We start from the raw sequence: 15,074 nt of genomic DNA, 5'->3' as shown, positions 1-15,074 counted from the left end.
GCACCAGGTACTCATTTGAGGCTGAGTCGACCTAGGGGAGGCCCAGGACCGGTTCAGATAATCGTCACTGGTGTTGGCCGTGAGCGGGAATCGAACCCGGGTCGCCAGGTTCATAGCGCAGCGCGCTAACCGCGACACTACCGCTCCCCACAACATACACACACACACATACACACACGCACACGCGTGGACACCTTGATGGACACGTCCATGGCCAGGACAAGCAGCGCGGTGAGCTCCACCGACTCGGTGACACCGCACGGCGGGTCGGGCCGCCAGCCTCCACCGCCTCCACCGCCTCCACCGCCTCCACCGCCTCCGCCGCTCCACCGCACGTCGGCCGAGCGCGTCAGGGAGGAAGGGCGCTCCACAAAGGCGAGTGCCAGCAGCAGCAGGATGGTGATGGTCAGGAAGCTGGGGGGGAGGGTGGGGGGGAGAGTGGGGGGGGAGAGTGGGGGGAGAGTGGGGGGAGGGTGGGGAGGGTGGGGAGGGTGGGGGGAGTGGGGAGGGTGGGGGGAGAGTGGGGGGAGAGAGTGGGGGGAGAGTGTGGGGAGAGTGTGGGGAGAGTGGGGAGGGTGTGGGGAGGGTGGGGGGAAGGTGGGGGGGAGAGTGGGGGAGAGTGTGGGGAGTGTGGGGAGAGTGGGGAGGGTGGGGGGAGAGTGGGGGGAGAGTGGGGGGAGAGTGGGGCGAGAGTGGGGGGAGAGTGGGGCGAGAGTGGGGGGAGAGTGTGGGGAGAGTGGGGGGAGAGTGGGGGGAGTGGGGGGAGAGTTGGGGGAGAGTGTGGGGAGGGTGTGGGGAGGGTGTGGGGAGGGTGGGGGGAGGGTGGGGAGGGTGGGGGGAGTGGGGAGAGTGTGGGGAGAGAGTGGGGGCAGTGGGGGGAGAGTGGGGAGGGTGGGGAGGGTGGGGAGGGTGGGGGGAAGGGTGGGGGGACGTGGTGAGTGGGGGGTTGGCGTCACGATGAGCGATGCCGTTGGGCCTGGCCCTCGCGGCCGAGTGTCGTGAGGTGAAGAGGTGGGGTGAGGAGGTGGGGTGAGGAGGTGGGGTGAGGAGGTGGGGTGAGGAGCCGGGGTGAGGAGTCGGGGTGAGGAGGTGGGGTGAGGAGGTGGGGTGAGGAGGTGGGGTGAGGAGGTGGGGTGAGGAGGTGGGGTGAGGAGGTGGGGTGAGGAGGTGGGGTGAGGAGGTGGGGTGAGGAGGTGGGGTGAGGAGTCCGGGGTGAGGAGGTGGGGTGAGGAGGAGGGGTGAGGAGGTGGGGTGAGGAGGTGGGGTGAGGAGGTGGGGTGAGGAGGTGGGGTGAGGAGGTGGGGTGAGGAGGTGGGGTGAGGAGGTGGGGTGAGGAGGTGGGGTGAGGAGGTGGCGCTCACCACTGGAAGGGCACCGAGTAGTAAAAGCGGTAGAGACGCAGCGAGATCACGTCCATGCGGTGGTAGATGGAGCGGTACTGTACAAAGACAAAGATCCCCCATATAGCCTTAACAGACTGTAGGGGCAAGTGCTGTTAGTACTGTACACACACACACACACACAGACACACAGACACAGACAAAGGTCCCCCGTGTAGCCTCGTCAGACTGTTGGGGGCAAGTGCCGCTAGCGGCGGCGGCGGGCCACCTCCGCCTCGCCCCCCCCCCCGGCGACGATGTCGACCACGTTTGAGGCCGAGTCGACCTAGGGGAGGAGGCCCAGGGCCGGGCGTTGGCCGCGAGCGGCGGGGAGCGTGCGAGGGGGGAGCGCTCGATCCCCGTCACGGACGGGGGGGGGGGGGGCAGACCGGGAGGGGGGGGCGAGTCCCCGCTAGTGGAGGCGGGGCTGCGGATCCTCCTTGGCACCCGCCCACGTAGCCCACACGCAACCATCATGTAACCATCATGTAACCATCATGTAACCATCACGTAGCCCACACGCAACCATCATGTAACCATCATGTAACCATCATATAACCCACACGTAACCCACACGTAACCATCATGTAACCATCACGTAGCCCACACGCAACCATCACGTAACCATCATATAACCCACACATAACCCACACGTAACCATCACATAACCCACACGCAACCATCATGTAACCCACACGCAACCATCATGTAACCATCATGTAACCCACATGTAACCCACATGTAACCCACATGTAACCCACACGTAACCCACATGTAACCCACACGTAACCCACACGCAACCATCATGTAACCATCATGTAACCATCATGTAACCCACACGTAACCCACACGTAACCCACACGTAACCATCATGTAACCATCACATAACCCAGACGTAACCCACACGTAACCCACACGCAACCATCATGTAACCATCATATACCCCACACGTAACCATCACATAACACACACGCAACCATCACGTAACCCACACGTAACCATCATGTAACCATCATGTAACCATCATGTAACCCACACGTAACCCACACGTAACCCACACGTAACCATCATGTAACCATCATGTAACCATCATGTAACCCACACGTAACCCACACGCAACCATCACGTAACCCACATGTAACCCACACGCAACCATCATGTAACCCACACGCAACCCACACGTAACCCACATGCAACCCACACGTAACCCACATGTAACCCACACGCAACCATCATGTAACCCACACGCAACCCACACGTAACCCACATGCAACCCACACGTAACCCACACGTAACCCACACGTAACCCACATGTAACCCACACGTAACCATCATGTAACCCACACGTAACCCACACGTAACCCACATGTAACCCACATGCAACCCACACGTAACCCACACGCAACCGTCACCTTAATGGCGTCTTCGATGAACACGACGGCCTGCTGGATGTACAGCTCCTCTGCTCACACACAGACACAGACAAAGGTCCCCCGTGCAGCCTCTAGCATACCACTGGGGCAAGTGCGGTTAGGAGTAGCGAGTAGCAGCAGTGCCTATACCGCTGCTTGTTGCTGTTGTTGTTTGCGTGTCCGTTCGCTGTCTTTCCCCCGCACCTCCGATTAGCCGCGGTTGGACTACAACAACCGCCGTTCGCCACTAAGTGGCGGTGACGTCACCACGACGCTTGTGCCAGGCTATGTGCACCCTGAGGCCACCACGTGAAGTGTCGAACGCCCGCTGGCAGGAGGTCACGGGGCAGACCCAGCAGGTGCCACGGGTCGACTGACTGAGATGACTGGCTGATGCACCACCTGTGCCCCCTACTGTGCCAACCTGCTGCGCTTTAGCCACCCGGCGCTCCGCTCGTTGTTGTGAGCGTCGCTCCTCCGCTGTTGTTGTTGGAGGGCGACTGCCTCCAACTGCCCAGTAGCAGCGTCCTTCACGAGCCTCCTATACAGAGGCCGATCTTGACACCGCTGGTACCGGTCATCGGCAAGTCCACTCAGCTCCACGTCCTCCTGTACCACATCACTCCATCTCTTCTCTAGCCCGCGCCGCGCCCGTTTAGCCTCCTCGATCCGGCCGAACAAAAGCTGTTTCGGCATGCGGTGGCTGGGCATGCGGGCTAAATAACCCAGCCAACGCAGCCTTGCCTGCCGGAGGAGCTCACCGATGGGACCTTGCCCAGATCTTTCAAGGATTTGTGAGCTCCTCACACAATCCAGCCTGGTTAAACCCAGGATGGATCGTAGGCAGGCTAGCCTAAATGTTTCTAACCGGCGAAAATGTTCCATTAGGGGGGTCCACGTTTCGCGAGCGTAGAGAAGGGAGGGAATGACCGTGGCCGAGAAGACCTGAAGCTTAGTGTGAAGCGACAGACCAGGTAGCTTTCACACAACGTTACGCAACCGATGAAAAGATATTGCTGCTCGACTGATTCGGAGTGAGACCTCTGCTGTTAAACTGGAGCCGGACATAAGCACACTGCTCAGGTATGGGAAACTCTCCACTCTCTCCACAACTGCCCCATCACCGATTGGGAGTTGTGGGGGTGGAGTGGCCAATGGTACAAAATACCCAGGCAGGTGCTTAGTTTTGGTGTGGCTGATGGTAAGGCCCCATCTCTTAGTGGCACGCTCCAGTCTCAGCAGCAGCGTCTCCAACTCCTCCTCTGAATGAGCAGCTATTACCAAATCATCGGCATACATAACGTGGTTGAGCAATAGGGAGCCATCTCTTTGATCCCACCCGGGCATCGATCAGCCTCCCATTATATCAGTACCAAATGGAGCTATTGAAGGCCTCACGAACTACGTGGTCAAAATAGATGTTAAATAATGTGGGAGCCAGAGGACATCCCTGTCGCACCCCAAGGTGTAGAGGGAATGGCTCTGACTCCCGGCCACGTAGTTTTACCCGGGCCCGCTCACCATAATGAAGGTCCTTAATGATCGTGAGCAGAGGGTCAGGGACTCCAAAAGTACGAAGAACAACCCAGAGCCCAGGCCTACTGATGGTATCATAGGCCTTGACGAGGTCAATAAAGCAGTGATGTAGGTCTTGCTGGAATTCCCTACACCTCTGCTGTAGCAGACGGACAGAAAATATGGCATCTGTGCAGGACCGCCCTTTCCTGAAACCGCATTGGGGCTCCGCAAGCCTCTCCTCAGCGTGCCTGGCAAGGTGATGTTGAATAATCCTTGCCAGGACCTTTCCCGGCACACTAAGGAGTGAGATCCCCCTGTAGTTGTTACAGTCTGTGCAGTCGCCCTTCTTAAAGAGGGGACCACCAGGGCATCCTTCCAATCCTGCGGAACCCGTCCATTGGTCCAGACTGTTGTTATGTCATATAGGGCAGTCTGTGCACAAACGCCACCCTCCCTCAGCATTTTGCTTGGGAGATCATCTCTGCCCGGTGCCTTTCCTGGTCTCAGACTCCGGATCGCCTTCAGTACTTCCTCAACAGATGGCACCTCAGCCAGCCACTCACAGGGGGTGACTTCTTCCAATATTTGAGGCACCGCAGCCTCAGCAGTGTCATCCCCACTTTGTGCCACGATGTTTTCCTGGGGGAGGGATTTTCCCTCCCCCAGGACCTCACAGAAATGCTCAGCAAATCTGCAAACCTGTTCCTGGGGGTCGGAGATTGGATCACCGTTTTTTCCCCTAATGATGGTAATAGGTGTGGCGCTGCAGGTTACTTTTTTGGAGTTAAATAGAGATTTGTGATCGCGGGCCACTGAGGCAGACTCCATCTCCTCAGCAACCCGCGACCACTACCCATCCTTGCAGCGCCTCACGGCTCTCCGAACCTCCGAGCGAAGGCTGCGGTAAGCCTCCTCATTCTCTGACGTGAGATTCTCTAGCCGATGACAGTGGGCCTGTCGCTTTTCTAAACTATCCTGAACACCTCCTCTGTCAGCCAGGGTCTCTGGGGAGGTCTGGACCGCGTACCCAAAGCGGCCATTGCAGCTGCATGAGTCACAGTCCTAAACCTCGCCCATTTACCCTCGACATCAGGAGTCGGGGACGATGCCAACCCCAGCCGCAAGCGATGATGAAATTCTCGCTTGCAACTTTCATCAGATAACTGAGACCAGGCCACTTTAGGTTGTAATGGGGTCCTGGGTGTACACCCACCACCGGAGTGGAAGAATGGCAGGCGCATCTTACAGATGACATGTCGATGGTCAGAGGGCAGATCAGCTCCACGGTAGGTCCTGGTGTCAAGGACATGGGCTCGCATCCGCTGGTCCGTCACTATGTAGTCCAGCAGATGTTCTTGCTTGGACCCGGCATGCATTCATGATGTTGTGTGGATGCGCCGATGCCAGAACAGCGTGTTGGTAATTACAAGCCCATGGGCTGCACAAAAATCTAGCAGCCTCCTACCGTTGTTATTGAGCTGATCTGGTCCATGCCCTCCAATCACTCCAGACCAGGTGCTAGCATCATGACCAACTCGGGCATTGAAGTCACCCAACAAGATGACTATCCCGAGGGGCCACTTTAGCCAGCACCTGTGACAGGAGGTCATAGAAGGCATCTGACTCATCGGCTTTGCCTGCATCCCTCCACGGATGTTCATCTTCGGTGGGGGCATAAGTAACCACAACCACCACTCCTTGCCTCTGGTTGATGGGAAGGCGAGCCCAAAGTAGCCTGGGGCATACAGCTTCCCACACCTCACCGCCACGCTCCCACGCCCCTTTCATTCTTTTGTTCAAAAGAAGAGCCACACCCTGTTGTTTGGCAGTCTGCTGCCCCGAGTAGAGGACTGTCCATCCCTCATGGTGGCAGGAGGCAGAACCGGTCCACCGGACCTCCTGAATGCCACAGAGATCCAGGCGGTACCGGTCCAGCTCCTGACAGAGGAGTGGCAGCCTCTCCTCCGCAGTGAGCGTTCGAACATTCCACGTGGCCACACAAAGTGGCTTTTCGTTGTTTCTGGAGGAACCCCGAGGGTAGAGATTCAATCTCCTGGCTCCGCCATTTGGGGTGTGGCCAGGAGACGTCATATACGCCTGTCCCCCGGGGCCTCCGGCACAAGCTTATTAGTTATTTTTTTATTCGTGGTTTCGTGGTAAAAATTTTGAAGGTGGAGGGGTTACCAGCCCCTCGCACCCGTCCAGAGCCCTCGTTTAGCCACTGTGGTGGTCACAGATGCCATGAGAGGAGGGGCCAATCGGAATTGGCCCTCCCCCCACAGCACTGTCCACGACATACACATATACACACACACACGTACACAGCACACGTACACACACAACAGCAACAACAACAACCGCTAATCGCCACTAAGTGGCCGTGACATCACCACGACGCTTGTGCCAGGCCATGTGCACCTTGAGGCCCCTTGAAGTACACACACACACAGACGTACACACACACGTAGACACACACGTACACACACACACGTACACACACACACGTACACACACACACACGTACACACACACACGTATACACACACTCGTACACACACACACACGTACACACAGACATACACAAGCGTACACACACACGTACACACACACGTACACACACACGTACACACACACACGTACACACACACACACGTACACACACACACGTACACACACACACGTACACACACACACGTACACACACACGTACACACACACACACGTACACACACCACAACTACGACGCCTGTGACCGTGCCCCCCCCCCTACCCCGCCTCCCCGCCTCCCCCGTCCAGGATCCCACCGTTGGCCGTCGCCGGTGTCCCACTGTCGGAGGAGCTGCTGCGGCGACGCTGGGCCTCCCCGCGGCCATCCCACGGCATCTCCTCCCACGGCGTCCCAGCGTCGTCCGCCGCCACGGCAGCATCGTCCGCCGCCGCCACCGCCGCCGCCGCCGCCACCACCGCGCCCCCCACTGCTGCCGCGGTCGTCCGAGACTCCACGCTCGGCGCGTCTTCGCCGCCGAGCAGCGGAGAGCGTTCCATGGCGGGAGGCGGGAGAAGGGCGGGGAACGCCGGGATGGGATCGCGACCGCGTAGGGGGAACGGTCAAGGGGGAACGCCGGGATGGGGAATGGTTCTGGGGTCGCGGGAAATATGGGATGAGCAGGAGCCCTTGAGGGTTAATGGGAATTTGGGATGAATCGGATTCCAGGTTAATGGGAATGTGGGATATTTGAATTGTAGGATAATGGGAATTCAGGAGAATGGGATTCAAGGATAATGGGGATTCCAGACAATAGGAATGTGTGATACCCGTATTCCGGGATAATTAATTCAGATAAAATGGGAATGTGGAAATAATTGGATTATGGGATAATGGGATTGTGGGATAACGGGATGTGAGAGACCTTGGGATGCTGTTGAAATGAAATGTGGGACAATGGACAATGTAGAATTCCAGGATAATGGAATTTTGGGAAAATGCGGACATGGGAAGTAACCACAGCAGGCAGCCCAGATAGTGATCACCTGCAGAGATACACAAAGACAAAGGTCACCCGCATAGCCTCAGCACACTGTTAGGGAATGTGCTTTTAGCAGCAACTATGTCTCCCTAACCGCACCAGGTACTCATTTAAGGCTGAGTTGATCTAGGGGAGGCGCACACGTGTACACGCGCTCACATACACACATGCGCACACTCACATGTACACACACATCAACAACAACCGCCATTCGCAACGGCGCCTGTGCCAGGCCATGTGCACGTTGAGGCCACGTGAAGTGTCGAACGCCCGCTGGCAGGAGGTCACGGGGCAGACCCAGGTGCCACGGGTCGACTGACTGAGATGACTGGCTGATGCACCACCTGTGCCCCCTACTGTGCCAACTTTCTGTGCTTTAGCCACCCTGCGCTCCGCTCGTTGTTGTGAGCGTCGCTCCTCTGCTGCCGGAGGGCGACTGCCTCCAACTGCTCAGTAGCGGCGTCCTTCACGAGCCTCCTCCACAGAGGCCGATCTTGACACCGCTGGTACCGGTCATCGGCAAAGTCCACTCAGCTCCACGTCCTCCTGTACCACATCACTCCATCTCTTCTCTAGCCCGTGCCGTGCCCATTTAGCCCCCTCTATTCAGCTGAACACACACAATACACACACACACACCGTACACACACAATACACACACACACACCGTACACACACAATACACACACATACACCGTACACACACAATACACACCGTGCACACACAATACACACACAATACACACACACACCGTACACACACAATACACACACCGTACACACACACAATACACACACAGTACACACACACACCGTACACACACCGTACACACACAATACACACACAGTAAACACACAGGACACACACCGTACACACACACAGTACACACACACACACCGTACACACACAATACACACACACACACAATACATACACACCGTACACACACACACCGTACACACACACAATACACACAAAAACAGAGTAAACACACAGGACACACACACAATACACACACAGTACACACACACAATACACACACACACCGTACACACACAATACACACACACACCGTACACACACAATACACACACACCGTACACACACACAATACACACACACCGTACACACACAATTTACACACACACACCGTACACACACACACCGTATAACACACAATACACACACACACACACCCACAATACACACACCGTACACACACAGTATACACACACAGGACACAGACCGTACACACACAATACACACACACAATACACAGACAGGACACACAATACACACACACACCATACACACAATACACACAGGACACACACAGTATACACACACACACCGTACACACACAATACACACACACCGTACATACACAATACAAACCGTACACACACAATACACACACTGTACACACACACACCATACACACACACAGGACACACACAGGACACACACAGTATACACACCGTACTCACACAATACACACACAGGACACACACAGTATACACACACCGTACACACACAGTACACACACACACCGTACACACACAATACACACACACAATACACACACAGTATACACACACCATATACACACAATACACACACACACACCGTACACACACACACCATACACACACAATACACACACACACACACAATACACACACACACCATACACACACAGTATATACACACACCGTACACACACAATACACACACACCGTACACACACAATACACACACACACAATACACACACAGGACACACACAGTATACACACAATACAGTACACACCGTACACACACACAATACAAACACAATACACACACAGGACACACACACACCGTACACACACAATACACACACAGTATACACACACCGTACACACACAGTACACACACACACCGTACACACACAGTACACACACACACCGTACACACACAATACACACAGTACACACACAATACACACACAGGACACACACACACCGTACACACACAATACACACACCGTACACACACAATACACACACACACACAGTACACACACACAGTACACACACACACAATACACACACACCATACACACACACCATACACACACAGTATACACACACCGTACACACACAATATACACACACACACCGTACACACACACCATACACACACACAATACACACACACACCGTACACACACACCATACACACACACAATACACACACACACCGTACACACACATCATACACACACAATACACACACACCGTACACATACACACCGTACACACACAATACCACACACACACACACCGTACACACACAATACACACACACACCGTACACACACAATACACACACACAATACACACACACACCGTACACATACACAATACACACACAATACACACAATACACACACACAGTACACATAGACAGTACATACAGTGCATACAGTACACGCGCTGCACTGTGCAGACCAATGCAGCACAGCGCGGCGGCACTGTACACGGACATCACAACACACCGTACTGTACACCGCACTGTACGCGGACACCACTGTACAGACATCACTGTACAATAACCGCACTATGCACATCACCGCACTGTACACAATGCACCCACGCCGCACTGTACACCGCACTGCACACGTCACTGTACATACAGCACCCATCCCCGCACTGTACATGCGGAACTGTACACATCGCCGCACACGGCACTGTACACTTCACTGTACACAACCGTCACTGTATACCGCACTGTACACGTAACTGTACACAACCGTCACTGTATACCGTACTGTAGACAACCGTCACCGTATACCGCACTGTACACAAGCGTCACTGCATGCCGCACTGTACACGTAACTGCACACAAACGTCACTGTATACCGCACTGTACACTTCACTGTCCACAAACGTCACTGTATACCGCACTGTACACAACCGTCACTGTATACCGCACTGCACACAAGCGTCACTGTATGCCGCACTGTACACCTCACTGTACACAGCCGTCACTGTATACCGCACTGTACACTTCACTGTACACAAACGTCACTGTATACCGCACTGCACACAACCGTCACTGTATACCGCACTGTACACTTCACTGTACACAACCGTCACTGTATACCGCACTGTACACTTCACTGTACACAAACGGCACTGTATACCGCACTGTACACAACCGGCACTGTATACCGCACTGTACACTTCACTGTACACAACCGTCACTGTATACCGCACTGTCCACTTCACTGTCCACAAACGTCACTGTATACCGCACTGCACACTTCACTGTACACAAACGTCACTGTATACCGCACTGTACAACATCACAAAGCCGCGAGTCGCCCTGCAGAGTAGAGAAATATCGACTACAGTACTGTATAGTACTGTATAGTACTATACAGTACTATACAGTAATCTACAGTACTATACAGTAGTATACAGTACTATACAGTACTGTAAAATACTATATAGTACTATAAAGTACTATATACTACTGTATAGTACTATACAGTAGTATACAGCAGGAGCAGTAGAAGTAGTAGTAGCAGTAGTAGCAATAGTAGCAGCAGCAGCAGTAGCAGGAGCAGCAGCAGGAGGAGGAGCAGCAGCAGCAGGAGCAGCAGCAGCAGGAGCAGGAGCAGCAGCAGTAGCAACAGGAGCAGCAGTAGCAACAGGAGCAGCAGCAGCAGGAGCAGCAGTAGCAGCAGCAGGAGCAGCAGCAGGAGCAGGAGCAGCAGCAGCAGGAGCAGGAGCAGCAGCAGCAGGAGCAGGAGCAGCAGCAGCAGGAGCAGCAGCAGTAGCAACAGGAGCAGCAGTAGCAACAGGAGCAGGAGCAGCAGCAGCAGGAGCAGCAGCAGTAGCAGCAGCAGGAGCAGGAGCAGCAGCAGGAGCAGCAGCAGCAGCAGCAGCAGGAGCAGCAGCAGCAGGAGCAGGAGCAGCAGGAGCAGCAGCAGCAGCAACAGGAGCAGGAGCAGCAGCAGGAGCAGCAGCAGCAGGAGCAGCAGCAGTAGCAGGAGCAGCAGCAGCAGCAGTAGTAGCAGCAGAAGCAGCAGCAGTAGCAGCAGCAGGAGGAGCAGTAGTAGCAGCAGCAGCAACAGCAGCAGCAGCAACAACAGCAGTAGTAGTAGTAGCAATAGTAGCAGCAGTAGCAGCAGCAGTAGCAGCAGCAGCAGTAGCAGCAGCAACAGCAGCAGCAGCAGCAGGAGCAAGAGCAGCAGTAGCAGCAACAGCAGCAGCAGCAGTAGTAGCAGCAGCAGCAGGAGCAGCAGCAACAGCAGCAGGAGCAGCAGCAGTAGCAACAGCAGCAGCAGTAGTAGCAGCAGCACGAGCAGCAGCAGGAGCAGCAGCAGCAGTAGCAGCAGCAGCAACAGCAACAGCAGCAACAGCAGTAGCAGCAGCAGCAGGAGCAGCAGCAGCAGGAGTAGCAGCAGCAACAGCAGCAGCAGTAGCAGCAGCAGCAGGAGCAGCAGCAGGAGCAGCAGCAACAGCAGCAGTAGTAGCAGCAGCAGGAGCAGCAGCAGCAGGAGTAGCAGCAGCAGGAGCAGCAGCAGGAGCAGCAGCAGTAGCAGCAGGAGCAGCAGTAGTAGCAGCAGCAGGAGCAGCAGGAGCAGCAGCAGTAGCAGCAGCAGGAGCAGCAGCAGCAGGAGCAGTAGCAGCAGCAGTAGCAGCAGTAGTAGCAGGAGCAGCAGCGGTAGTAGTAGTAGCAGCAGCAACAGTAGCAGCAGCAACAGCAGTAGTAGTAGCAGCAGGAGCAGCAGCAGCAGCAGGAGCAGCAGCAGGAGCAGCAGCAGGAGCAACAGCAGCAGCAGCAGGAGCAAAAGTAGTAGCAGCAGCAGTAGCAGGAGGCTGTGGCACACACGCAGAGAGGAGGTGGTATGGGGTGGGGTGGCCGGCCACACGCCCCACGCACAGCTCCACTCGTTTGAGTCTGAGTAGACCTAGGGGGGAGACGTCGTGGGAACCGGGCCGCCGGGTTCGTAGACAGACGAAGAGTTGACAGCTCCAGGCACGGCACTCACCACCACTCACCAATACTCACCACCACTCACCACTACTCACCACCACCACTCACCAACAACACTCACCAACACCAACACTCACCACTACTCACCACCACCACTCACCAACAACACCACCACTCACCACCACTCACTCACCACTACTCACCAACAACACTCACCACTACTCACCACCACCACTCACCAACAACACCACCACCACTCACCACTAGTCACCACCACCACTCACCAACAACACCACCACCACTCACCACTCACCAACAAGACCACCACCACTCACCACTACTCACCACCACCCCCACTCAGCAACAACAACACCACCACCACTCACCACTACTCACCACCACCACTCACCAACACCAACACTCACCACCACTCACCACTACTCACCACTCACCAACAACACCACCACCACCACTCACCAACAACACCACTCATCACCACTCACCAACAACACCACCATCACCACTCACCACCACTCACCACTCACCAACAACACCACCATCACCACTCACCACCACTCACCACTCACCACCACCACTCACCACTACCATTCACCACTACTCACCACCACCACTCACCACCACTCACCACTACTCACCACCACCACTCACCAACAACACCACCACTCACCACCACCACTCACCACTACTCACCACTCACCAACAACACCACCACCACTCACCACTACTCACCACCACCACTCACCACTACTCACCACCACCACTCACCAACAACACCACCACTCACCACTCACAAACAACACCACCACCACCACTCACCACCACCACCACGACACTCACCACGACACTCACCACGACACTCACCACTCACCACCACCACTCTCACCACCACCACCACTCACCACCACCACCACGACACTCACCACCACTCACCACCACCAAGAACACTCCACCACCACCACTCACCACTACTCTCACCACCACCACTCACCACCACGACCACTCACCACCACCACTCACCACCACCACCACTCACCACTACTCTCACCACCACCACTACACTCACTCACCACTACTCTCACCACCACCACTACTCGCAACCACCACCACAACACTCACCACTACTCACCACCACGACACTCACCACCACTCACCACCACGACCACGACACTCACCACCACCACGACACTCACCACCAACACTCACCACCACCACTCACCACTCACCACCACCACTCACCACTACTCTCACCACCACCACTCACCACCACCACGACACTCACCACCACCACCACTACTCTCACCACCACCACTACTCTCACCACTCACCACCACCACTACTCTCACCACTCACCACCACCACTACTCTCACCACCACCACCACTACTCTCACCACTCACCACCACCACTCACCACCACTCACCACCACCACGACACTCACCACCACCACCACTACTCTCACCACTCACCACCACTACTCTCACCACTCACCACCACCACTACACTCACTCACCACTACTCGCAACCACCACCACCACCACACTCACCACCACTCACCACCACTCACCACTACTCTCACCACCACCACGACACTCACCACTCACCACCACTACTCGCGCCTTCCGTCCTCCTGACCAGCGCCACTGCTCACTCCTCCTCCTCTAGCCCCTCCTCCTCACACACAGACACAGACAAAGGTCCCCCGTGTAGCCTCTAACAGACTGCAGGGGCAAGTGCTGTTAGCTAGCACCTCACACACAGACACAGACACAGACAAAGATCCCCCGTGTAGCCTCTAACAGACTGCAGGGGCAAATGCTGTTAGCTAGCACCTCACACACAGACACAGACAAAGGTCCCCCGTGTAGCCTCTAACAGGCTGCAGGGGCAAGTGCTGTTAGCTAGCACCTCACACACAGACACAGACAAAGGTCCCCCGTGTAGCCTCTAACAGACTGCAGGGGCAAGTGCTGTTAGCTAGCACCTCACACACAGACACAGACAAAGATCCCCCGTGTAGCCTCTAACAGGCTGCAGGGGCAAGTGCTGTTAGCTAGCACCTCACACACAGACACAGACAAAGGTCCCCCGTGTAGCCTCTAACAGGCTGCAGGGGCAAGTGCTGTTAGCTAGCACCTCACACACAGACACAGACAAAGGTCCCCCGTGTAGCCTCTAACAGACTGCAGGGGCAAGTGCTGTTAGCTAGCACCTCACACACAGACACAAAGA

General features: G+C 55.6%; 1 protein-coding gene across 1 annotated transcript in view; it reads right to left on the bottom strand.

The window, feature by feature from the left end:
- The window catches only part of LOC116958596 (two pore channel protein 2-like), a 111,086-nt gene extending 96,539 nt beyond the window's left edge, over nucleotides 1-14,547 (bottom strand). Inside the window, exons 1-5 of the mRNA XM_076057284.1 lie at nucleotides 14,447-14,547; nucleotides 7,114-7,840; nucleotides 2,792-2,841; nucleotides 1,362-1,438; nucleotides 195-414 (exon numbers count right to left, since the gene is read on the bottom strand). Of these exons, the coding sequence (XP_075913399.1) occupies nucleotides 195-414; nucleotides 1,362-1,438; nucleotides 2,792-2,841; nucleotides 7,114-7,354 (588 nt within the window). The 5' untranslated portion in view covers nucleotides 7,355-7,840; nucleotides 14,447-14,547. The remainder of the gene's footprint in view (nucleotides 1-194; nucleotides 415-1,361; nucleotides 1,439-2,791; nucleotides 2,842-7,113; nucleotides 7,841-14,446) is intronic.
- Between the last annotated feature and the right edge of the window lie 527 nt (nucleotides 14,548-15,074).

This window comes from Petromyzon marinus, chromosome 80, assembly GCF_048934315.1.
Source record: "Petromyzon marinus isolate PM22_M1 ecotype Great Lakes invasive population chromosome 80, UKy_Petmar_22M1.pri1.0, whole genome shotgun sequence".
Classification (NCBI taxonomy): domain Eukaryota; kingdom Metazoa; phylum Chordata; class Hyperoartia; order Petromyzontiformes; family Petromyzontidae; genus Petromyzon; species Petromyzon marinus.
Note: the sequence above shows the minus strand (reverse complement) of the source record. Positions and strands in the feature narration are given on the sequence as shown.